Here is a 26,808-nt window from a genome sequence, read left to right on the forward strand (position 1 = left end):
CACTCTTGCATTCTTTTTCCCCAAATGAGGACGGGGAAGTGGACTCGGCTCCTTGATCCAGTCCAGCACGAGCTAGTGATTGATGTCTCCGAACCGTCGGGTTTGACTGGAGCAAGGTGTACGGAGTACACAGTAGTCGACAGTTACAGTCCAACACAGTACATACCTACTGTACCTAGGTACCTACCCTGGGTAGCGTAGCTGGCTGGGTGTGCAATCCCCCTGCCTTCTGCTGCCTTGGCCTTCGCCTAGCTCCCGTTTCCCAGTCCCACCCCACCCTCAATATCGGGCTACGGCTTCGCTTCTTCTGCTGCAGTGCCCAGTAAATAACATCTGAACATGCCCAAAACATGATTGCCCAGCACTGGGACGGCGGCCCTCTTGTACTGTCACCTCTTCTGTGTCCGCTTTGGGATGCGAGACCACCCAATGCCTAATCTGCTTCAATCTCAGCTGCGCCTCCTTGTCGTCCAACTCTGATGTCACTAATTTAACAGTGGTCTGTGCTTTCTCACTTCACGTCGACCTGTTGAGCGAGCCCCTGTGTCTGTCTGTCTGTGGTTCTGCATCCATTCTGTGCCACTCCTCGCTGTGGCTCAAGGGCGATTTGACGGCCACGTTGGATATCCTCCTCTCACAACAGCCACGAGCAGCCACCGGCCAGCGTCAACAGCAACAGCAGCTTGGCCGACCATGCAGTCCGTGCAGAGGAAGTTCGGCAGGCTCCTCGGCAGGAGCCCAGGCGACAATGCCAAAGTCTCGGTCTTGTTGAACGACTATGAGGATGCAGATCGCATTCTGGCAAAGGCAAGCACTTTCCCATGTTCATTGCTGGCCCCCCCCCCCCCAAAAGCACCACAACCAAGGCTAACATCCAGCCCTCCAGCTCATCGAAAGCGCAAAATCCTGGCAAGAGTCATGGTTTACTCTAGTCAACTCGCAGCTCGAGATCGCCAATGTCTATGCTAGCCTCTACGACCCTATTGTTGGAGCCTCCGATGGCCACGGTCGCCAGACTGCCATCACCCCAGAGCTCCAGCTCCACAGGACCTTCGCCCTCAAGGACGTCTACTCGGACCTGAGGACAGAGCTCACCGAGGACATTGCCTCGATTGAGCCCCGCGTCATCCAGCCGGCCAACAATGCCCGCCAATCCATCGCCCCCATACGAAAGACCATCAAGAAGAGGGAGGATAAGCGGCTCGATGTCGAGAAGACACAGGACAAGGTCCACAAACTCCACCGGAAGGCAACCCGGACGCCCAAGGAAGATGCTCAATTGGCAAAAGCCGAGGACGACCTGGCGAGCCTTACCGAGGTGAGAGACAATGCCACACGGAACAATTGCTAGATTCCACCTGACACGTGTTACCAGGAGTTTGAGATCGCCGACCACCACCTGCGAGAAACCCTGCCCCCGATTATCCAGGCTACATTCAGCCTTGTGCCTCCTCTTCTCGCAACTCACATTGTGATCCAGAACCGCCTGCTCGGCTTATATTATACCGTGTTGCACGGATACTGTGAAGAGAATGACTTCCCGTCCCCAGCACCGCCGATGGACGAGGTTATTGCGGTGTGGGCCAACTCCTTCGAGGCCGGGAAGCGCGACGTGGAGTCCATCTCGATAATTGCCCGGGGAAGGGGCATCAGGGAGCCTCTGAACTTATCGAACGATGGCGCGCCGCTTGGTCGACAGCTCTCTGCTCCGCCACCGGAGCCCGGCATGCGCCGTGCATCATCGGGTCTGATCCCCAGTGCCAACGGCGGCCGGCCGCGCATAGCTTCGTCCAACTCGGCGGCTCGGACGCCATCGCCACAACCCAGCCCGAATATTGGTCCGAGGCCAGACGTCAAAAATCCAAACTACGGTGGGCTCTTGAAGCCTACTGACTTCACGACAGCGAGTGACTTGGGCAGGTCGTCAGGGCAGGTATCCCCATCACAGCTTCGCCAGAGTTCTGCAGGTGACTATTTCGCCGGTCGCAACCCACCTTCTCCAGCTTCCACGGTCGCGTCGAATTTCTCGCAGACCAGCATCGCGGCCAAGAAAAAGCCACCTCCACCGCCGCCACCGAAGCGAATAGGCAGTAGCAAGCCAGAGGAGTATGTGATTGCTCAGTACGATTTCACGGGCCAGGGTGCCGGCGACTTGTCCTTCAGAGAAGGCGACCGTATCAAAATTGTCAAGAAGACCCAGACTGACCAGGACTGGTGGACTGGCGAGCTCGCAGGTGTCAAGGGAAGTTTTCCCGCCAATTATTGCAAGCCTGCTTAGTTGCAGCTTTTGGAGACGCGTTAAAGCTACCCATCAGGATGAGCTTCTTACGAGTGACGATATGTAATTGAGTTATTCGATGCGAAGGGGCGATCAGGACAGCCGGAAAATTGGGGTAGAGCGGTCAGCGATGGATATATACGCGGATACCTAGGAGCCCTGGGAACACTTTAACTCCGATTGAAGGCTTGGTCGGGATAAGTGCGCGGCTCAACATTGAGGTGGTTTGTTAGACGGCCTTCCCTGTGAATAATTAGATCATACGAAACTCGAAGCCTCAGGCAGTCATCACACACCGGTTACAGCTTTTAGATACCTCATTCTTATTATTCAAAATCATTATATACACATGCCCTATAAACCGTGTCGTGTACACAGGCAGAATGTATTCAAGCGCTTGTATGGCCTAAAAGCCATGCTCCAGAGTGTGGGTGCGTTACTGCTTGACCTCCTCCATACCTACTTGAGTAGGTACCTAGGTAGATACCCAAATGCTTTAGAGGCATCTGGCTCAGCCCCGAGTCACGGCGATTTCCCTATTGAAATCGTTCACCATGATGCCATCAGAAGCGACTCTCACTGGCCTTGTTGAAGCTATGTGCCACAGATGCATGTTCTCGTATGCCACCGTTAGAGGCCTTTTTTTTTCTTTCCTTCCCTTTTTTACGCCGGGTCTTTGAGCATCTACTTACCATTGTATTTAGGGACTGCATGGATTCGACATGCGTACGGATTGAGGACAAAACCAATTTTGTGCGTCTACTAGAGTGAGTTGCACAAAGCCCGACACCTCAAGCTGGAATCCACCACAACAGAAATATTGCTGTCTAAAGCACAGCCGTGGGCATTGAGAATTGAAGGCCACCTGGGCAACACACAAGCCAATGCAATAATATATCACATGCTATTATGAGGTATCTTGAACAGCGATTATAGTATAATTCATATACTTGTAGGATGGTAAAATTAGTGGACGAGACTAGTCGTAGAAATCCCGACATTTATGGACCGAGAGATCATGAAACGCTGGGTCTTGAGCATTCACCAACGTCTATGAAGGTGCCATGTATGTCTTCGGACGTATACGGAATAGAAGCGAAATCACATAAGTCCATGTGGCTAGCACTGAAGCTGTGAGGGTTCTGTTGGGAGCTAACCTCTCCAATAGGATCGATCGGTTGCTGGCAGCCTCAGGGATAGAGCGATGCTGGGAGGCGCAGCGATGCGCCCTGTTGCGCTGCAACAAACCTTAAATCGACCTCAGTTCCCCGCCGTCAGCCCACTCAGTCGCACACATGCACCCTCTCGGGGCTGGGCCGTACCGATATAGATCGTTTCTTCGAATCAGCAAACATATTTTGATGTTGAGCCAGACACGTCTGAACATATCGTCTGCACCCTGATCGGAACAACCATCTTCTGCGCTTACGAACGAGCCTGATCTGCCGCCTGGCCACTGCGCCGCCGACCGGTGTCATGGAGGCGCAGCATAACGCTACGGTGGCAGCTGTCGCCGACAGAGTGAAGCACTTTCACAAGCAACAGAAGCCATTCCGCAATTACCATGGCTCGAGTCTCAGCACGCGGCCATCAGACCGAAACAAGGACAACATCGTAGACACCAGCGCGCTCAGCCATGTTCTCTCCGTTGACAAGGAGAAGAAGACGGCGTCGGTCGAGCCAAACGTCCCGATGGATACGCTGGTGGCGGCAACGTTGAAAGAAGGCCTTGTGCCCCAGGTTGTGATGGAGCTGCCCAGCATTACGGTCGGCGGCGGCTTTTCCGGGTCCTCGGGCGAGAGCAGCTCGTTCCGCTTTGGCCTGTTCGAGGCCACCATCAACGGCATCGAGATTGTGCTGCCCACTGGAGAAGTGGAGAGGGCCTCAAACTCCGAGAAGCAGGATTTGTTCTGGGGTGCAGCCTCGGCTTTTGGGACGGTAGGGGTTGTGACCCTGCTCGAGGTCCAGCTCATGGACGCCAAGAAATACGTTGCCCTGACCTATCACCTGTCGAAGGGGTTCGACAACACTCTGGTGAAGATCAAGGAGGCGACGGAAAATACGGACAATGACTACATCGACGGAATCGCTTTCACGCCAGAGTCGTCGGTCATCTGCTGTGGCCGCATGGTGGATGATCTGCCCTCGGGGCAAAAGCCGTGGCGCTTCACGCGCAGAGGTGACCCGTGGTTTTACCTCCGGGCACAAAACGCCCACGACCAGCTTCTGAAATCTCCGGAGCGCACCCTCACCGATTACGTGCCACTCTGGGACTACCTCTTCCGCTACGACCGAGGCGGCTTCTGGACGGGCCGGCAGGCCTTTCAGTACTTCAAGGTTCCCTTCAACCGCATCACCCGCTATGTCCTCGACCCATTCATGTATACCCGAGTAATAAACCAGGCCCAAGCCAAAACAGACTTTTCATACTACTATATGATACAGGACTGTGGCATACCGTTTCTGAAATGTAACGAATTCAAGGCGTGGCTTGATGCGAACGTCGGCCTGTACCCCATTTGGCTATGCCCTCTGAAGGCGCGGAGAGACTCGCCCGGGTCCTGTCATGGCCTACACGCAAAAATGGGCCAACGGGACTACTCTGACCTGCTGAACTTTGGTGTGTGGGGGTTGATATCATGGGACCGCCGAGATGTCCTCAACAAGAACAAGGCGCTGGAAGCCAAGGTCCGGGAGCTGGACGGTTGGAAGACTTTGTACGCTCATACGTACTATACCGAGGAGGACTTTTGGTCGGTCTACGATCGGGACTCGTACGATGCAGTGCGGGCTAAATACGGGGCGAACTACCTCCCCAGTGTATACCAAAAGGTCAGGGTCCAGGTCGATCTAGACGCCGAGGAGGCGGCGCAACGTGCCTCGGCGAAGGCCAGGTTGAAGACGAGGGTGAAGTCGACTTGGCCCACCCGCGGGCTGTTGGGCGTGTACCATGCGATCAAGGGAGATGATGTTCTGCTTCAGAAGCAGGAGAAGAAGTCACAATCACAAAAGACGGCGGCGTAAGATTGGAGGGAGGGAGGGAGGGTTCGGGCGCCATTACCACTGGCACCCTCCCTCATTGTTCACGTTGCATTACGTTCAAGCAGAGTTCAAATAAAGCCCGCTTGCCTCCACCTCTCTGACCCACAGCTTCCAAGGTCTCTGGGCAGACCACCGAGACATCTGCGTCGCAGCTTCGGATTCCCTGTTGTCGAGGAATTTCAAGCCTCCGGGCCCGCCCTGGGCCTTGAATGCCGACTGCATCGCCATGGCAGCGGTCTGGATACTCGCATTCTTCATCGTGTACACACACCGCGACACAACCTCCTCGATCCCAGGTGCAACAATAGTCATCCCGTGGCCCCTCATGAGCGCCACCTTGGCACCACCGTCAAAGCATGCCGCGAGAGGCTCCCCCAGGTGTGAGCTGCGGACCAGCAGGTCCGGAACATCTCCCTCGACCAGGTGCTCAGCCACATCGTACACCTCGGGCCACCCCTTGGTCCCCAGCCCCAAGAACCCAGCCATATGGTAACACGGCCGGAGGGGCACCCCTGTGATGGTGTACGGGATCACGCTCTCGGCATGGCTGTGTACCACGGCGCCAACGTCCCCGTGGCGGCGGTACACCTCGGAGTGGATGTGCCGTTCGGCGAAGCCCTTGCCCGCAGCGCCTGGGTCCACGGGCTCCGCGTCACGTACGTAGTACTCAATCAAGTCATCCGCGCTCGACATGGTCCCCGGCGGCATATTGCGTGACATGATGAAAGTCTCGGCGTTGAAAGGGTGCCTCGCCGAGAGGTGGCCGTAGGCGTCCAGCACGCCCTGGTGGTGCAGGATGTGGCTCGCGTCGATGAACTTGCGGTGCAGCGCCGCGAGGATGGTGCGCTGGGCCTCAGGGGTGTCCATCTTGCACCGACTGTTATGAGCAGCTTGTGTGTGGTAGCGTCAGTTTTGGTTGATCTGGGACGGCGTCGACCGGCAGTCTCATTGAGTAAGTAGGCACTTGGTAAGTACTTAAGTATGCTTGCTTCGGCCAATAGACCACCGGGTATAAGTTACCGACGTCATACCCGGACGCCCGGAAAAGGCGAGGTGCCGGCGCGGGGGTTCAAGGCGGAAGTTGTGACCCTGCCCAGCTCCGGCGGCACCGGTCTTCTGCCGCTCGCTCTGGCCAAGAACTCGAACATTGCCCTCCTCATACTCCATGTCGGAAAATCACAGGCGCTGACCGTGTCCGAGGAAAGTCTGTGGGAGCGCAACGTGGGTATCTATCTGCATTTGCAACAAGGCCATGGCTCCATGCAGCTGTCCGAAATCTATCTATTAGTTTGGCTATGAAACGCTGTAAGGTAACAAAGACAAAATGCCCCCAACCCGCCGACCAACGCCTTGTGGAATGGCCCGAATCTCATGGCCATGCAGCATCCCAAATGAACAACCAGTGGTCGAAATAAAGCTCTTTTGGACCGACGACAAAGCTCCGCCCGAAGCCTTGAGAGCGCACCTTGTACTGCCGCGTGTGCAGCCCGTCCGTCTGCAGGTGGCGCCTCTGCGCGAGGAAGATGGAGAAGCTGCTCCTCGAGTTGCCCACAAAGTAGTCGCTCCCGGCCAGCACGATAAAGTCCACGATGGCCTGCTGGTCCCACGTCAGGGCCTCCAGCTCCTCCAGGTCAGCACCCCCCAGCACGTCCGTCTTGCTGACCACCGTCATGCCCAGCTGCGCCTGGGCATCCTGTCCGAACCGCGCGATCTGGCCCGCGTCGCCGCACGCCACGTACGCCACAGACGTCAGGTTCTTGTCGGCCGCCTTGCGCAGGTACGCCTCCCGCTGGTCCGCGTACGTCGGCCAGAACTTCTCGGCGTCGATCTCGGCGCGCAGGTGCACGCCTAGGAATCTGCCGTCGCGGCCGTCGCGGCCGTGATCGCCGGGGCCGGGGCCGGCATCGCGCCTGACGAATTCTGCCTCCTCGTCCCCGATGGTCCTCGAGAGCTCGCGCATCCCCTCGAGGGCGCGGCGGCCCAGCCTCATCAGGCGCGGGTTGAACTTGAGCAGGCTGCCAAAGGTGTTTGCAAACTCGGGGCCGTCGCGGTGCACCGGCCACGCCCACATGACTGGAAGCGCAGGGCGCTTGTCCTTGTCGACCATGCGGAACAGGCGCGGGGCGGTGGAGGACGGCGGCTGCAGGAGCGTGGCGGTCCCCGTGATGCCGGTAGTGTTGCCGGTGCGCATGTAGGCGCGGAACCTCTCGCCGAAGCGGTCGACGTGGCGGTCGGTCTGGGCGGCATCGCACTTCTGTGGCACGTTGACCAGGGTGCGTGGGTCGATCTCCGGGATGGCCAGGCCGCCGGTGGTGGCGGCGGCGGCGACGGGGTCAAAGTGAGGCACGTCGCGCGTGGAGTTGAAGATGGTGATGTGTGGGCAGTTGTCGGCCATGGCGGCGCGGAAGTGGGCGTCGTCGAACATGTAGCCGAAGGGGGCCTTGAGCGGGGTGATGTAGTCGGTGATGTCGTCCTGGTCCCGCAGGTGTATCTCGGGCATGACGAGCCCGGTGGCGCCGGCCTCGATGCCGTAGCGCAGGCAGTTGAGGATGAAGTTGCGGATGTTGCCCATGCCGCCCCAGTTCTTGTCGCACACCCACACCACGCCGTCCAGGGGCTCGACCTCGTCGCATACGCGCCTCAGTGGCCAGCCTATGTAGGGCGCGTCCAGCACATCCGAGAGGTCCACGCGGTAGTCGGCCGAGGCCTGAGGTGAGGTCTGCGATGAGGCCTGCGATGAGGCCTGCGATGAGGCCTGTGACGAGTCCTTGCTGTCGTCGCCGGTGGCGGGCCCGTGTGCGTGCTCGCCCATCCAAAAGGGCCTCCCGTCGTTTGGCATCAGCCACCGCACCGTCCAGATGCCGAGAAGCAGGCCGAGCAGGCCGATGAGGGCGCGGCGGCGCAGGACAAAGCCCTTGACCGAGGGTTCCACGCTGCATAGCGACATGACGAATCTGTCCACATGTCTGGCCGCCGAGTTGAGGGCACGCTTGTGCATATCCAAGTGCTTAAGAGGTCGGGCAGGATCTGGATTGGGGGGATGACGCTGGGCGACAAAAGTGGAAAGGACGGGCGGCCATGCCGGAAGAAGCGAGGCGCCAGCAGCAATACGGGGCCCGTCAGCCCGCCAGCCCGCCAGCCCGCCTACGGAGGACGGAGTGCTGCGTGCTGCGTGCTAGGATTCGGCCCCTAGGCTTCACCCCATGTGTCTAGGCTGTCTAGGCGCCTTGGCGTACCACCGCAGTGACACACTTGCCAAAGTGAAAGCACAGTTGATTCACATTCGAGACAGCCCTCGACTCGTCTGCCAGGGCTCCGGGTGAACCTTAACTCTGCTGAAGGCCTCAGTGCGCATGACTCTAGGGGGTGGGCTTTAACAGTACCGTACCGCCTACCTGAGCAAGTACCGACGTACCTACTTAAGTATTTAGGTACTCCGTACCTAGGCACTTTAGCCTCTGGCTAAAGCCCCTGCCCCCCACACTAGCATCTCAGGTGCTGCTGTGGTTGCGAAATTAAGAACACCCAAGTGCCTATGCAAAGTCTGAAAGTCCACGCACTAATAATAATGCACCCTGTCAGCCGCCACTTCCAGAATGGATTATTGCCGTGAGATTTATTTTTGGCTCCTTGCTCCCGCCCAACGGCGCCCCTGATTTGCGAGTCCGCACCTACTGTTCCTACAGTTTTGTAGGTATCCACAAAGCCTACCAAGGTTCAATGTTGGTGTTAGATTTGTGGGTCAAACAATTCAGACTGAAGAGTACTACTCTATCTACCTCCTGAAGTCAACACGCAGCTTACTTCAGTTGCTGTGCTTGATAACAAGATTGTATCATACCACAACACATCAGGGTCTCTGGGCCCAGTCTCTTTACAGTCTATCCTCTCCCTTTGTCCCGAACGGGAGGTCCGTTAAGATCACCGGGAGGAAGCTGACATTCTGGTCAACTAGGAGTCGGAGCCTCCCCCTGGGATGACTGTGCCCAGGTGATTGATTGTCCTGTTCCTGAGAGAATTCATGTCAAGAATGCGTCAACTGGTCGATTGAGCTGCGCACAAATATTTCAGCGCTTCCGTGTAAGGAAACAAAAGGTCGGGACTAGTGAGCAGTCTAGACAGTCTGATAAATTCTTACATTCCACCCAAGTGGCGCCTCAAAAAACATCTTATCAGTATCGAGGACCATGCTAGATGTGACATGTGATTGACTATGATAGATGAGGTGAGGTTTCTAACAGCGACTTGAAGTGTCCGGCAGCGTACTTACTTCCTAGCTAAGTAACTAGTGGCACCAGGCACAAAATGTTGTCTGAAATTCGTAGTCAAGCTTCTATAACCAGACCTGCTCAGCTAGGAACGGTAGTCAATCTTCATCAATTCTCAAAACCTCAAAAGTAAAAATTTATCTAGCCTTTCTTCATGTCTTGAACACAGCTACTGAACGCAACTCTGTGGGCCGATAATTACCCATTCTCGATCACGCCTCCAATTATGCCTGCACTCAATAGACTCTTCCAGACAATCTTACGGCACAAGAGAACCATCGGTTCCAATTCATCCGACCGGCGTGCTCTAGCTTTGCGAAGAAGTCTCTCTCGCGCAGGCGGAGCTTTCGACTGGAAGTGTATTGGCACACACCTGGTTGCAAGTGCGGCCGTGTATGGCGCGTTCGGGTGCGCACTGCCGGGCAGAACTATACTAGAACTTGTCAAAGCTGCGAAGAGCAATATCCAGGACAACGCCGCGGAGATAATCGACAAGTGGCAGCGATCTATGCCGCAGGTCGTCCAAGCAGGGCGGAGAAATATAGAGGACAACGCGGCGGAGAGACTCGCAAACTTCCAGAAGCTCTGCCGCGCATTAGGCATTTCAGGCACTCGACCATGATCATGATGTGGCTTTCCGCGTCGGTTCTTGCTCTGGCAGGAATAGCAAAGGCCGCAATGGATGTTGACTTTAATTCAAGAGGTAAGCATTCATCTCCTCTCCCGGGACAGGAAGATACGACACTGACCTTGCTTAGAATCTATTAAAGAAGCCGCTGAAATCAAGGCCAAAGATGTGATGAGTTTCTACCATGGACAAGACCCGGGCCAGACCCTCGGAATCCTGTCCGGTTCGGGTCCCGAGTACCACTGGTGGGAAGCTGGCGCTCTATGGGGCACGATGATAGACTACTGGAAGTATACCGGCGACAGCACCTACAACGACATTGTACAGGCCTCCCTCCTCGCGCAGGTCGGCCCATATAGGAATTATATGGAACCAAACGTGTCTGCCTTCATGGGTAACGACGACCAGGCCTTCTGGGGCCTCTCTGCGATGCTCGCGGCCGAGTCCAACTTCCAGAACCCGGCCCCGGAGGACCCGCAGTGGCTCGCCCTCGCGAAGGCCGTCTTCGAGACGCAGACGGGCCCTGACCGCCGCGATGGCTCCTGCGGCGGCGGCCTGCGCTGGCAGGTCTTCGCGCTCAATGGCGGCTACGACTACAAGAACTCCATCAGCAACGGTCTCTATTTCAACCTCGCGGCGCGCCTGGCCCGTTACACGGGCGACGGGTCTTATGCGCAGCACGCGGCCGAAACCTTTGAATGGATGCTGCGGGTTGGGCTCATTGACGGCGACTCTTTCGATGTCTTTGATGGCGCCCATGCGCAGCATGACTGCAGAGATATCAACCGCGCCCAGTTCAGCTACAACGTGGCTGTCCTCCTCCACGGCGCGGCGTTCATGTACGACTTCACGCACAGCCTCTTGTGGGCGGAACGGGTCAACGGCCTGCTCGAAAGCATGCTGCGCACCTTCTTCATCCCACCCGTCGTCGGTGGCGGTGGCGGTGGCGGCGCCGACGCCGACGGTGACACTAGGATCGCCTTCGAGCCGTCGTGTGAGGGCGGCAGTTCGAACGTCCCAGCCGAGGGGTGCACCCACGACATGCTCACGTTCAAGGGCTTCGGGGCGCGATGGGTGGCGACCACCGCGCAGCTGTGTCCCTGGACGCGAGATCGCATCGCGCCCGTGCTGAGGGCGTCGGGCGAGGCGGCGGTGCGGCAGTGCGTGGGAGGGCCCAGTGGGCGCGCGTGTGGGATACGATGGGCTTCGGGTGTGTACGACGGGTCGGCTGGCGTGGGCCAGGAGATGAATGTTCTCTCTGCGCTCATGGTCCTGCTGGCTGACGAGCCCGCCGACCCATCCGGCAAGGTCGGTGATGGTGACGAGCACGGGGAGGGGCCACTCACGCACGACACGGGGGGCACGAGCGAGGGCGGCCCGGACGTGGGGGAGACGGTGACGAGCAGCGAGGTCCAACTCGAGCCCATCACGGCCGCCGATGTGACCTCGGCGGCGATCCTCACCAGCGTCTTGATCGTCTCTGCGTTCGTCGTCTTTGTCTTTATGTGTGCTGAAACGGACCGGCCGCCAAAGCAAAAGGATGCTGAGCTCGACGGGGCTTCACACAGGCCCGGCCTGCAAGACAGCAGGCGAAGCAGAATGGCGACCAAGGCCAGGACCATGGCCACGAACATCCAGCCTCCGATGCAGCCGGCGAAAGCCCAGACGGCTGCTCATAGTAACAAGTGGGTGGCATTATACGGAGACGTCGGCGGTTCTGTATTCGGCGGTGACGAAGTATCTGGCGCGGATGGCCTGCGCACGGCGATGAGCAAGACTCGAGGTCGTGAGGGGACGTCGATCAGAAGAGGGATCACGTTGTCAGGTGATGGGATGGGGTGTAGCTGTCAGAGGGGGCCAGCAGCAAAATATAACCGCATCCCGTCATCAAGTGGGAGGTAGAGTTGGTAGTGGTTACTTTTACACTCGGGTTATGTCGAGTTTCATGTTGATATCACACTTGTGCCACCCTCATGTCTGCCACTTCGCCGCCAAGTCGCGATACCGTGGCCTTCGGGTGGTAACATCTGATAAGAAGTCGGGGCAATACCAGAAGTGCATTCGATACCCTGTCTTGAAACCCAGCTGGGCAGTAAACCTGATGCTGGCACCGTCCAGATAATGCAGATGCAGATGCAGCTATTTATGGAGACATCAAATAGCAAATTGAAAACATTCCTGTTCGCCTAACCGCCAGTCTTGCCACCCAATACCTCATCGCCATGCTATGCAATTATTCTACATCTTTGATATCGGCCGATGGGCCCGCAACAACGCTGAACTGGCCACCAGTCCCGCACCAAGTAAGCTTGGCGCCCTTGAGCGCCTTTGCCCTGACTTCCTCGGCCACCTCTGTGTCGTCGTCGTTTCCGTTCCCAAGCTGCATCTGGCCGTTGAAACCAGACGCGTAGGCCTTGCCCTCCTTGTTGACGAACACGGTGTGGCCTCTGGAGCAGGCCACGTAAGCCGCTTCTCCGATGTTTGGAACCGCGACGGGGGTAAGCAGGATGCGCGGCCGATCGTGCTCGTCTCGCCGGACCAGCTTCGGGTTGTTGAGCTCGTCCTCTGCAAGCTTGAACCCGAGGTGCCCGCCGTCAATTCGGCCCCAGACAAGGCAGCGGCCGTCCGCGGTCACGGCCGTCGAGTGCTGCTCACCGCCGTCCATGACCAAGATCCCTTGCTTGGATCCGGCGCGAATCTGCAAAGGGTGAGGGAGGATCGCGTTGTCGCTGCCAGCATCCTTGGCGTATCCAGCCTGCCCGTAGCTGTTGAGGCCCCAGGCAAAGAGCCTGTCCAACTTGTCGATCGCGAACGAGTGGTATGGCCCGGCGGCGATGAGCTTGATCGGGTGTCGGCTCAGCTCAAGTCTGCCGGGGTAGTAGTTGTCCAGATGCTTGTTCTGAGGGTGGGTGCGGCGGCCGACCTGCTTCTGCTCGTTGACGCCCCAGGTCCAGACATTGCCCTTGACGTCGAGTGCGAGGGCGTGGTTCGAACCGCAGACGACCTTGGTGATGTTTTGCAGGCCGGGGATCAAGATCGGCTTGTGTTGCACCTTTATGGTTTCCCCCTTGTAGTAGAGGAAGGTCTCGTGGGCTTCACTATCCTGTGGGGGGCAGTCGCGTCAGAAAAGAAGGCGGGACAGTGCCAATGACGGAATCCGGAGGCGTCGAGAACTTACCAGGAAGGTTCCCCAGCCGTAGACGAGGCCAGTCTCGGTAACAGCGAAGCTGCAGCTGTCACCTGCGGCCACGGAGGTGAACTTGGTACCCTTGGGAAACGAGCTCTCAGGGATGTGCGTGGGGGTGGACTCAAGGGGATTGACGTCCTCATCGTCCGAGTCGCTGTCGGAGCCAGCCTTCTCGGCATCCATATCGCGCAGCCCCCCGTCCCAGTTGGTGTCCCTGCCCAGCGCGCCCTTGTCATTACAGCCCCATGAGACGATCTTGTTGTCTGCGGTCAGGGCTAATGAGTGCATGCCACCGCAGTCGACCTGTACGACCCGGTATGCGTCCTTCTCCCTCCCATCGAGCTTTGGGATGACGGTGGCGCGCTTTGCCTCCTTCTTCTTGGGCCCGAGACCGAGCTCACCGCTCATGTCACCAGTGCCGAACGCGTAGACGGTCAGGATGTCTGTGGGCGCATTGTTGATGACGGGAAGGTCTGAGGTGTCGGGAGGCGCCGAGGTGAAGCTCTTGAGGGTGTCGACGGGTTCGGCGGAGAAGGACGAGGAGAATGACGCGTCGGGCGTGGCCTTGGCCTTTGTGGGCTTGGGGCGCTTCGCGTCGACTTGGTGGACGGCGTCGAGGCCCCTTTGACGCTTGGGCTTGGCTTCTGGCGCCTTTGGCTCCTCAATGGCCTTGCGCTTCTTGGATGTGTTGGGTTTTGTGGATGTGCCATTGACGATTGGCTCGACCCTGGGCGCAGCGCGCGACCGCGTGGACTTGGGCGGCATTGTGGAAAATGATCTGTTGTGTGATGATCTCACCGGTGTGGTTGGCTGACGGTTGATGGCGCGAAGCCGGTGTTTTGTGGGTGGGTGGTGTGAGGAAAACCTGGTCCAGCCGTCGAGCTTGATTGCAGCGTGCTGTGTAGTGTAAACCCGACCCCTGGCCCCCTGGTGGAAAAAAATGGAGCTCCGGCAGCTCGGTGCTGATGGTCAGTGCTCCCAGCCCAGACTCGAGCTTGGCCGTTGGCCGTTGGCCGGGGAGCGAGAGCGAGGGTAAGCGTCAGCTCAAATATTCCCAAAAGATGGGCAAGCTCTGCCTCCAATTGCACCAGCAGTGAATAGAAATAGAGCAGAACGATAGTTGTCAGCCCTCGACGGCATCGAGTCCATCATTCTTTGCAATTTTTGTGGAGTCACATGTGAGCAAGTGAGTTCTCGAGGCATCGTCTGACACAGATTCATTGTCCAGTGTCTACTCACTGCGCAGCTGCGCAGCCAGCTGTGCTGCATTGTTCCCTCACCACGTCCAACCCCCCACAAGCTTCCTACCGCTCCCATGATTCTCGACGTCGCAGGCCACGCATGAACCAACCTGCACCAGACTTGAGCCCTGTGGTGTTTTCATCCGTGTCCTCAACCAGCGTTGACTGGGTCGACTTTCTTCGCCCCTCATACCTGGCACTTGCTGACAAAGATGGAGTTGATGATGCTCGCTCTTGCTGTCTCTGGCTCGCGGCATAAGATGATCTGCCCATCGACTTCAATGTCGCGCGACCCCTAGACGACCCATTCCGCGACCTATCCCACGACATCGTACCACTCTCGAGGCACGCCCCGGGCTTTTCTGTGGGAGCCGAATCTGCCTCATCTGTCTCGAAGTTTTCCTCCATGTTCTTATGATTCCATATATTGTACAAAATGAGGCATCCGGTGCCGATAGTCAAGAACGCAACATATCCAGAAGCGCTGAGGACAATTGCTATGATCAAGTCGTTCATTGCCTTTGGTGGCCGTCTGTCACAAAATGCATCAAGTGCTTGTAGGTTCTCTGTCTTTCTCGAGTTCGATGTTCGTCGGCTTAGGTGATATGGATCCTGGCAATTGAGTGTGTTGCTGCCTCATCCCCATGTTTCCACTCGACAGCTTGCTTACAAGACTATTTGTATTCATTACGGACAGACAAGCACGTCACAGCCCCTCCACGGCTCACTGTCAAGGATGACGGTAGGCCGTGACAGGGGCTCCAGAACAAACACCAGTAACTAACAGTCATTGTGACCAATCCGTGCTGTAATAGATCTTTAAGGGAAAGAAGTAAAAGTAGAATAAGTCTACAGAGGTCGGTCTAAAAAGTCTTTACCGCCAAGGAGTAGGGGTCCCTAATTAGAAAATTAATCCCTATAATAACACTTATTAAATTTACTAACTTATTAAAGATTAATACTCTTATTAAATAAATTATACTATTATTATATATATTAAATATTTAAAATTTTTATTAATATTAATAATAATAAATTTTTTAATATTTTTTTATTAATTTAAACTTTATATAAATTAATTAAATAAAAAAACTTTAATTTAACTACTTTATTCCTTCTTTTTATATACTTATTATTATTATTATAGTAAATTATTTATTAAATATATTATAAAATTCTATTAATAAAAGTTTATAAATAAAATAATTTAAAGTTTTTAAACTTTTTTAAATTATTTTACTTTTTATATAATTTAAATATTTTTATAAATAGTTTTCTTTTAACTTTAATTAAATAAACTTAATTATATTTAAATTAAAAATTATTATATTAAATTACTTACTTAACTTTATATATTAAAAAACTTTTATTTAAATAAAATAAAAATATAATAATATTTTATCCTTTTATATAATTACTTAAAAACTTAACTTTATTATAAATAAAATAAATTTATTAAATAAAATATACTTTTAATAATAATATTAATTAATTTCTTTATACTTTACTTTATATATAACTTATTATTTTATTTATTCTATTATTAATTTTATTTATAAATATAAACTATTTATATTTTTAATTTTTATTAAGTTAGAAGTGAATAATTAGAGTTTTAAAAGTATAAAATATAATATATTTATTTATAAATATAATAAAAACTTATTTAATAATAATAATATATTATAAACTTTTATTAATTTATTACTTTACTTTAATAATTAACTTATTTTAAAAATTAAAAGTAATTAATAATTTTTATTTCTCTTTTTTAATAAAAGTTTTAAATTATTAAATATAATAAAACCTCTCTCTTTCTATAAAAATAAACTTAAAATATAAACTTTAAATACTCTTTTAATATTTTTAAATAATTAATTTACAAACTTTTTATTAATAATTCTTTAAATTTAATATTTATTTCTTTTAATATATAAAATAATTAATATTTTATTATTTTAAATTATATTATTTTAATTCTTTAAAGTTTAATATTTATAATTTAAATATTATTATAAATAAGTAATCTTTATAATATTAATAAATTTAAACTTTTATTAATTTTATTTTTAAATTTAATTTTTAAAAATAATATAAATTATACTCTTATTAATATAATTTTTAAATAATTAATAATAATTATATTAAAAGTTCTTTTATTTTAATTTTTATTAATATTTTAAAATATTATTTTTCTTTTAATCTTCTTTAATAAATAACTTATTTATTTATTATTCTTAATATAAATATTAAAAATTATAAACTATTAAATATTTAAATTAAACTTTTAATTAATTATTTTACTTATAAATTTTATTAAATATATATAAATATATTAATATAATTTTAATTATTTTATTATTAAATTTAATTATAAAAATATAAAAATTTATAATTAAATAATAATTAAATACTTTATAATTAAATATTAATTAAATAATAATAATAAATAATTAAAAAAATAAAAAAAGTTTATAATTATATTTTAAAAGAAATTTAACTTATAATAATTTCTTTTATAAAGATTTAAATTTTAAAAAGTATAAACTATTAAAATTAAAAGCTTTTACTTTTAATAATAAAGATTTTAAACTAACCTTTATAATATAAAGTAAAGTTTTATATTATTAAATAAACTTTATATATATAATTATTTAATAATAAAATGAAATTAATAATTTATATATTAATTTATAATAATAATATTAAATTTGTAATATATTTTAATATATTTTAATTATTCTTTTAATTATTAATTATTAGTTATAATAATTATATTTTTTAAGTTTTATTATTAAATTAAAAATAAATAATTTAAATATTTTATATAAATATATTATTAAAAATATAAATTAATTATTTATAAAGTTTATATTTTATAAAATAAATTATAATATAATTAAATTTATATATATATATATAAAAAAAAATAAAAGAATATTAATAAATTATAAAATAATTATTTATTAAATATAATTAATATTATTAAAGATATTTTAATTAAATTAATATTATAATATTCTTTTAATAGTTTTAAATATAATTTTAAATTATAAACTTAATTTTAAAATAGTATTTTAAATAGTTTTTAATATTTTAAAGTTATTTTTATTAATATTTTATTATAATAATTATAAGATATATTTATATTATTTTAAAAATTTAAATCTTTTAAATTAATATAAAATAATAAATTATAATAAATTAATTATTATAAGTAAGTAAATAAAATTAATAAGTTTATATTTATATATAAATTATTTAACCAATTAAATACTTTATTATTTAATTAAATAAACTTAAATTAATATTAATATATATTACTTTAATTACTATTATATATATATAAACTAATTAAGTAATTATTTATTAACTTTAAATAATTAAATAAAAATATTAATTACTTTAAAAATAATTATATTAATATTAATTTATTAATTAAAATTATAATAATAATAATAATAATAATAATAATAATAATAATAATAATAATAATAATAATAATAATAATAATAATAATAATAATAATAATAATAATAATAATAATAATAATAATAATATAATAATAATAATAATAATAATAATAATAATAATAATAATAATAATAATAATAATAATAATAATATAATAATAATAATAATAATAATAATAATAATAATAATAATAATAATAATAATAATAATAATAATAATAATAATAATAATAATAATAATAATAATAATAATAATAATAATAATAATAATAATAATAATAATAATAATAATAATAATAATAATAAACTAATATTAATTTTAATTTATTAGTTTAAAATTATTAAAAGTATTATATATATTTATTATATTTTAAAAAATATTAATTATTTTTAAAAACTTAAAATTTAATTTTCTCCTTTTATTAATAACCTTTCTTAACTATAAATAATATTTTAAATTAAATAGAATAATTTTAAAAACTTAAAATTTAATTTTTAAATAATTAAATAAAATATTTTATTAATATAATTTTATAAACTTATTATAATAATTTATTAATAATTAATAACTTTATATACTTTACTTTAATTAATATATAACTTTAAATAATAATCTTTTATATAATAATTTATAAAAAATATTAAATTATAAATAATTATAATAACTTTTTCTATTTATTAAATAATTTTCTTATAATAATCTTTTAATTATACTTTTAAAAAACTTTTAAATATAAATAATAACTTTTATTAATATAGGTTATTATATATATATATAAAGTAGTTAATTAAATTAAATTATATAAAAAAGGAAGCTAATATAAAGGCTAGCAATAAGTCCATATAATTTCTAACTAAGGTTATATAATGTAATTTAAACTATTTATTAATTATTTTTATTCCTATATTAGTAGTCTTTTATTAAATAGTTAGGTAATTAATTTAAAAATTTAATTTCCTTTAAATCTTTTAAATTAAGTTAAACTTAAACCTTTACTTTTCTTTAATTTATAATAAAGGTAACCCTTTCTTAAAATACTATTAAATAAAAGTATATATAAAATATTATTATTATTATTAAAAGGTTTAATTTATATATTTTAGTTTTAATTACTATTTTAAAAGTTAAAATAAATATACTATTTTATATTTATAAATCTTTTAATTTTAATAAAATTACTTACCTTAAATTTTAAATTTAAATATATAAATAATTACTTTTAAATATATATATAAACTTATATTTTATTATTTATAAAATAATATAAATAAATATAAACCTAAATTTTATAAATCTTTATAAACTTTTATAACTTTAACTTTAATATTATAAATTATTTAATAAAAATAAAAGTTTAATTATTTATAATTTTTAAAATAAAAATTTATTATAATATTATTATATAATTATTATATTATTATTATATTATTATTATTAGTTATATTATAATATAATACTTTTTAAATAAATTAATAATATAAATATTATAATTATAAAATTTAATTAAAAATGTTTATTATATATAAGTTAATAACTTAAATATTTATATAATAATAAATAATATACATATTTTTAACTTTATTAATATAAATTATTAGTTTAAATATTAGTTATAAAGTTTACCTTTAAAAAGGAATTTAAAGCTAATTATAATCTATTATATAATTTATAAATTATTAAATATAAATAATTTATAAAATATAAATTTAAATTTTATTAATTTATTTTATTATAACTTTATATTTTATTTTTATTAACTTTTTTAATTATTATTTTCTATTTTTAATTTATAGGTTTAATTATTTTAATATTTTACTTATAAATTTTAATAACTTTTAGTTTTATTAAAATAAGTATTTTAATATATTAAGTATTATTAATATTTAAAATTTAATAAAATTTAATATTTTTAATTAATATAGCCTTATATTTAAAGTTATAATTTATTATTAAAATAAACTTTTAATACTTTATTTTAGTATTTTTATTATTATATTTATTAAATTATTTTTATTATTAATTTAATAGATTTTATTAATTTTTATATTTATATAATTAGTAAAATACTATATATATTAATTATTAATTACTTTTAATTATTTTAAATTTAATAAAGTATTTATAGAGAGAATAAATTTATATAAATAATTATAGAAACTTATAATAATTTTAAATAGTTTATAACTTTTAAATATAATAAAAGTATAATATTTATATTAAAGTTATTAATTATATTATAAATTTTAAATATTAGTATATTTTAAGTAACCTTTTATATTTAATAAAAATTAATAAATAATATTATTTATTATATTTTAATAAGTATTATTTTATTTAATTTTAATAAAAGTATAATTATAAAATTAATTTATAAATTAAAGTTTATATTATTAATAAATAATTTATTTATAAAATTATAAATTTAACTTTAATAATATTTATTAATATAAATTAAAATTTATAATTTAAATTATTAATTTATTATTATAAATATTTATTTAACTTAATATAATCTTTTAAATAAATTTTATAATTATATTACTATAAAAGTTAAATACTACCTTTAGTTAATAAATAAAAATTAAATATATTCTTTAAATATACTATTTTATATATTTTTATATATAATTTAATATTTTAATATTAATTAGTTTTAATTTAATACTTTAACTCTTTTAATATATATAAATATTATTATTCTTTTAATAATATATAATTTATAAAACTTAAGGAAAGTATTAAATATTAATATTTATTTTAGTTTATATTTAAAGGCTTTTAATCTTTTATTAAAACTTTATAAACTTAAAAGTATTTAAGTTTAAAATATTATTTATTTATATTATTATAATATTAAAGTTATCTTTTTATATTTTAATTTAATAATTAATAAATATAAATTATATATAAAAATCTTTATATTAAAATAATCCTTATAACTTATAATAAAGAAGGTTTAAATTATCTATAAAAATTATTAATTTAAAACTAAAATTTAAAGAATAATATAAAAGGTAGTAAAGTTATAATCTTATATTATAAAAGGTATAAAGGTTATTTAAACTAATAAAATAAATAAAGTATATAAACTTACTAATTAATTCTATAAATATTTAACTTATAACCTAATAATCCCCCTTTTAAAAGGTAACTAGTTATACTATTAGTTAGAGTTAAACTTATAACTTTATTAGTAATTATTTAAATAATACTTTCTAAACCTTTATAAAAATAACTTTGACTTATTACTATATTAAGGGCCTTAAAACTTTAGGTTATAATAGTTTTATATTATATAATAATTAAAGTAATTAACACCTTAAATAAATACTTTATAATTAATCTTTTTATTTTATAAAGTAATTTATACTTTATTATTATTTTATTATAATATTACCCTTTAATACCCTTTAATATTAAAGTTATAATTACTTTAATTATAAAATATATTATAACTAATAGTATTATTTACTTCCTTTTATATTATATATTATAAAATAATACCTTTATTTACTATAAATACATAATTAAAATATACTTATCTTATACTTTTATTTAATATATTATTATACTAATTAAGTTATATTAACTTATTATTATTATTATAATTTAAAACCTCCTCCTTTTATAATTAAATATATAATTATTTTATAATTAATATAGGGTTTAATATTATTAAAGTAAATATTATAATATACTTTTAATATAATTAATATATACTTAAAGTTATTAATTAAGTATTATTTTAAATTTAAGTTTTAATTTTTTAATAAATTTAATAAAGTAACATTTTATATAAAACCTTAAATATTAAAATTTTATTTACCTCCTACTCTTCCTTTTATTAATAACATATCTTTAAATTAAAAAAGCTACTTTAAAAGGAGTTCTATAAGTTAAGTTATAATTAATTAAGTATAAATATCTTATAGTTATATTAGGTTAAGGAACTTTAAGTTTAAAGAAGTAATAAAATTATTATTTATAATATAATAAAATTATTAAATAAAAAAGTATTTAAGTTTATTATATAAATAATTAGTTATTTATATTTTTAATAATAAAAATATAATTATTAATATTAAAATTAAGTTTATAGTAGTATTAATTTATTTATTTTATTATATACTTTTAAGTTTATTATATTATTATTTAAACTTTATTAATATAGTTTATAAAGTATAAATTATATATTAAGCTTTATTTTATAATAGTTACTTTTATATAAAATTAATATTTTATTATTATATTTAATATTTTTAATTAAAGAAAGATTAAAATAAACTCTATTTAAACTTTAAAGGGTAAAGAGTTTATTAAGAGAATTATATAATAGGTAGGCTTAAATAAAATTTAAAACTAATATTACTTTAATTTAATTATTCTAATAATAGTTTATAAATATATATAAGTATTAATTAATCTATTAAGAAGATTTTTAACTTACTTTTAAAATTAAGAGTAACTTATAATAAATAACTCTTATTAAATATCTATAATATAATAGAGTTTATTAATAAAGAATAAAATAAATTAAAAACTATAATTAGAAATAATAAATTTAAAGAAGCTAAATATATAAAAGCCCTTTATAATAAAAATAAATTATTTATATTATAATATAAATATTTATATAAAGGATATATTATATAGTCTTAAATAAATAATCTATTATTATTAATAAATTATTTAAACTAATCTTATCCTTTAATATACTCTTAAAATTAATTATTAAGTATTATTATAATTAATAAAGTATAAATAGTAGTTTAAGTAAACTTAAGTATTTTATTATAAGAGTATTTAAAGAATTAATATAAATAGTTACTTATAAATTATATAATATTTATTTATAAATTAAGCTATTAATATTTATATTATATTAATTTAATAATTTTATTTTATTTTAAGTATATAGTTATAATATAAGAATAAATATTATTAATAACTTTAATATAAAGTTTATTATAATTTAAGATTATTAGTTTATTATAAAGATAATATATTAATTATTAATAAACTTTTAATTATTTATATTCTACTTTATTAAATTATAGTACTTAAAGTTCAAGTAATTATAATTAATATATAATAAGTATTTAATAATTTAAACTTAAATTATTTAAGGAGGATAAAGTATAACTATTAATAAGTGGTTAAAGTTATCTTAATTATATTATTATTAATAAAATTTTTTATATTTATAGATATTAACTTTAAGTTTAAGTATATACTTTTAGTATTAAGTAAGATAAAGTTTAGTTAATTATTAATTTAAAAGAGTAAAGATATTATATACCTTTTAATTTAATATTTTTATTAATTTTATAAAAACTTAAATAATTTAATAGGTATTTAATTATTCCTTTTAAGTTTTAAATCCTTAAAGTATTAAAATAATATATTAATTAATATATTTTAAGTATTTAAGTAGTATAATAACTTAAAATTAAAATAAGTTAAAAGACTTATTTATTTAGTTTATTAAAAATTTAATAATTATTTTATATTATAAAACTTTAAGTATAGTATATTAATAATATTTTAAATAAAGTAAACTAGAAGCTAGCTAATTCTAGCTTTTAAAACTTTAAGAATATACTATAATTAAAATCTTTTATTATAAATTAAATAATTTATTTATATATTTATTATTATTTTAAAAATATTAATTAAATATTATTTATTATTATTATATTATTAAAAGAGAATATTAATTATATAATATTATTAAATATATTTATTTTATATAAAAGAGTTTAAATATAAAATATATAGTATTAAAGTATTATTAATTATATATTTTTAAAAGTAAATTAATAAGTTTATATTTTAAAGTTTAATAAACTCTTTACTTTTATATAAATTATATTAAAAGTTTATAATCCTACTATATATATGGATAAACTTTTTAATAAAAATTATAAAATTAAAAAAGATTTTATATTTTAATATTATATATTTATTAATTATAAATAAATTTTTAATTTTCTTAAAGTTTATAGAAATATAATTTATAATATAATTAAAATTTAATATTTTAAATATAAAATTTATATTTCTTTAAGTCTACTTATAAATTTACTTTATATAAATATTTAAGTATAGTAATAATATATTAAATATATTTATTTTTTATTTTAAAATAAATAATAATATTATTAATATATATATAATAAAATTAATTAAAATAATTTTAAAATATATTATTAATATATTATTAAGGTAGATAAATTATTAAATAAATTAAATAATATAACTTTATATTTAAATAATTTTATTTTATATAAAATTATTATATAATTAATTTTATATAATATATTTTATAAAAGTTTAATAGATATTTATTTTTATAAAGATATTAATTTAATTAAGTTAATTTAATATTTTATTTATTAATAAGATTAGATTATAATCTTTAATAATAGTATAAATTTTAAAATTTATATAAAATTAAAGATTATTATTAAATTTAATAGTTATAAGGATAGGTAATATTTAAAATATAATTATAGATTTAATAAACTTTTTTATAAATTTTTAATAATATATATATACTTTAATTATTTTAATTTTAAATAATATTTATAGAGTATTTATATTTAATTATAGATATAAGATTTATTTTAAGTAGTAATTTAATTTTAAATTATATAATTAGTATAGAGTTATAGTTTAAATTTATTTTATTAAAAGTTTATAATAGGTATAGTATTACTTTTAATACTTTTATTAAAGCCTTTTAATATAAATTTTATTATTATAAAGTATATTTTTAATTATATTAGTTTATTTTATTAAATATATTAATTAATTTTATAAAGAGATATAATAAAAGTAGTAAATTCTTATAAGTTATTAAAATAAAAGTTTTTATTTTAAACTTTATTAATTTTTATTTTATAATATTTTATTTAATTAATATTTTTTATATAATATATATATACTATTAATATTATAATTATTTAAATAATTTTAATATTTTAATAATTCTATTATTATTATTATATTTTTATTTTATAATAATATAGATATAAATATTATAATTAATAAAAGGATAGCTATATATAAAGTATTTTATTTTTAAATTTATTAAAGGAAGATAGATAGAATTTATTAAATACTATTTATTTATAGTATATGTACTTTATTTATAAGTAATAACTTAAACTTATAGCCTTATATATAATTTAATTATTAATTTTAATAATTTTTTTAAAGTAGTATAAAGTAATAAAATAAGTATTTTATTTTAAAAGTTATTTTTATAATATTAAAATATTAAAAATTATAATATAATTATATATTTATTAATATTTAATATATTATTTTATAATATATATTTATTATTATTATAAAATTATTATAGGTATTAGATTTATTAATAATTAAATTAATAATAAGTAATATTAATTTTTAAAATATTTACTTTAAATTTATTAATTAAGTATAACTAGAATTAAAATATATTTAGCGCTAAGAGTTTAAAATTATTTTAATATAAGTTTATATTAATAAAAATTATTTTATTTATTTTTATTTATAAATTATTTTATATTTATATTATTTTTATTATTAATTATTATATAAAGTGCTATTTATAGCTTTATTAATTATATAAGTAAAAAGTTATATAAAATATTTATAAGTAAGTTTATTTTTTTTTATTAATATAAATTTATTTAAAATATATATATTTTTAAAAGGAGTTTATTTTACTTAAGGTTATTAGTTTTTTAAATTAAATTACTTATTAAATAGATTATTTAATTTAATTAAATTAAATAAAGGCTTATTATAAAGTATTTTAATTTAAATTATAATTATAATAGTTAATTTTATAATTATAGTTATATATATTATTATTAAAATAATAGTTTAGTTTTAAAATAGTTAATATTTATATATTTTATTTTATAATAAAATAAGTATTTTTAATAGAGAGTTTTAATTAGTTTATTTTTATTAAGTTTATTCTATTTAATATAGTTATAAATAAAAAGAGTTATTATTATTAATTTATTTTTACTTATTATTATTAATACTTTTAATATTATATTTAAAGTTATTACTATTATAATTATTATTTTATCTTTATTATTGTTATTATAATTAAAGTTTTATTTATTATTTTATTACTTATTACTAATATTATTATTAAAAGCTTTATTTATATAGCTAATTAGTGTTATTAGTTTTAGTTAATTATTTATATTAAATATAATAGTTTTTAAAAGTATATTTATATTTTATTTTTAAAAGAAAAGGAAATTATATAAATAAAAAGTTATATATTTTTTTATATATATTTTATTTTTATTTATTTTTAAAAGTTATTATATATTAATTAGTTAAATAAATATTATAAAAGATAGAAACTTATTATTAAATTATTTTATAATTAAAGTATAAGTTTAATTTTTACTTATAATTTTTATTAGAGTTATTATATTTATTTTAATTAAATAAATAAAAGCTTATTATAAAGATAATTAAGGTAATTGCTTTAAAAAGATTTTATAATATTAATAATAAAATATATTTATTTAATTTTTAATTATATTACTTTATTATACTTATTAAAATAGTAGTTTATATTTATATTTAATTTATTTATGTTAATATTTTTATATCTTAAAGTTTAATTTATTTTTAATTATTATTATATTAATAAATAAAGGTTTACTTAAT

At 36.4% G+C, this 26,808-nt stretch overlaps 6 protein-coding genes across 6 annotated transcripts; 3 read left to right on the forward strand and 3 right to left on the reverse strand.

Annotated features, from left to right (window-relative positions):
* Positions 1-332: 332 nt before the first annotated feature.
* Positions 333-2,642, forward strand: KVR01_002169 (uncharacterized protein). Its single transcript, XM_044794707.1, has 3 exons — positions 333-807; positions 887-1,318; positions 1,376-2,642. The coding sequence occupies exons 1-3, from the start codon at positions 694-696 to the stop codon at positions 2,276-2,278; spliced, it is 1,449 nt and encodes a 482-aa protein (XP_044647184.1). The 5' UTR covers positions 333-693; the 3' UTR covers positions 2,279-2,642.
* A 1,112-nt stretch (positions 2,643-3,754) lies between these two features.
* KVR01_002904 (uncharacterized protein) lies at positions 3,755-5,302 on the forward strand (the record flags this gene model as incomplete). The annotated part of the gene is made up of 1 exon (XM_044789491.1): positions 3,755-5,302. One exon carries the CDS (start codon positions 3,755-3,757, stop codon positions 5,300-5,302), a length of 1,548 nt encoding a protein of 515 aa, XP_044647919.1.
* Positions 5,303-5,377: 75 nt separating this feature from the next.
* On the reverse strand, positions 5,378-6,487 carry KVR01_003403 (uncharacterized protein; the record flags this gene model as incomplete). The annotated part of the gene is made up of 2 exons (XM_044781835.1): positions 5,378-6,210; positions 6,409-6,487. 2 exons carry the CDS (start codon positions 6,485-6,487, stop codon positions 5,378-5,380), a joined length of 912 nt encoding a protein of 303 aa, XP_044648418.1.
* A 100-nt stretch (positions 6,488-6,587) lies between these two features.
* Positions 6,588-8,434, reverse strand: KVR01_002056 (uncharacterized protein). Its single transcript, XM_044792007.1, has one exon. It carries the CDS (start codon positions 8,316-8,318, stop codon positions 6,690-6,692), a length of 1,629 nt encoding a protein of 542 aa, XP_044647071.1. The 5' UTR covers positions 8,319-8,434; the 3' UTR covers positions 6,588-6,689.
* A 1,832-nt stretch (positions 8,435-10,266) lies between these two features.
* Positions 10,267-11,895, forward strand: KVR01_003466 (uncharacterized protein; the record flags this gene model as incomplete). The annotated part of the gene is made up of 4 exons (XM_044792250.1): positions 10,267-10,291; positions 10,347-10,717; positions 10,784-11,700; positions 11,799-11,895. The coding sequence occupies 4 exons, from the start codon at positions 10,267-10,269 to the stop codon at positions 11,893-11,895; spliced, it is 1,410 nt and encodes a 469-aa protein (XP_044648481.1).
* A 359-nt stretch (positions 11,896-12,254) lies between these two features.
* Positions 12,255-14,478, reverse strand: KVR01_002274 (uncharacterized protein). The gene is made up of 2 exons (XM_044782692.1): positions 13,395-14,478; positions 12,255-13,319 (listed from the first exon to the last, which is right to left on the reverse strand). Exons 1-2 carry the CDS (start codon positions 14,166-14,168, stop codon positions 12,450-12,452), a joined length of 1,644 nt encoding a protein of 547 aa, XP_044647289.1. The 5' UTR covers positions 14,169-14,478; the 3' UTR covers positions 12,255-12,449.
* Between the last annotated feature and the right edge of the window lie 12,330 nt (positions 14,479-26,808).

This window comes from Diaporthe batatas, assembly GCF_019321695.1.
Source record: "Diaporthe batatas strain CRI 302-4 chromosome Unknown Contig00003, whole genome shotgun sequence".
NCBI classification, from domain to species: Eukaryota; Fungi; Ascomycota; class Sordariomycetes; order Diaporthales; family Diaporthaceae; genus Diaporthe; species Diaporthe batatas.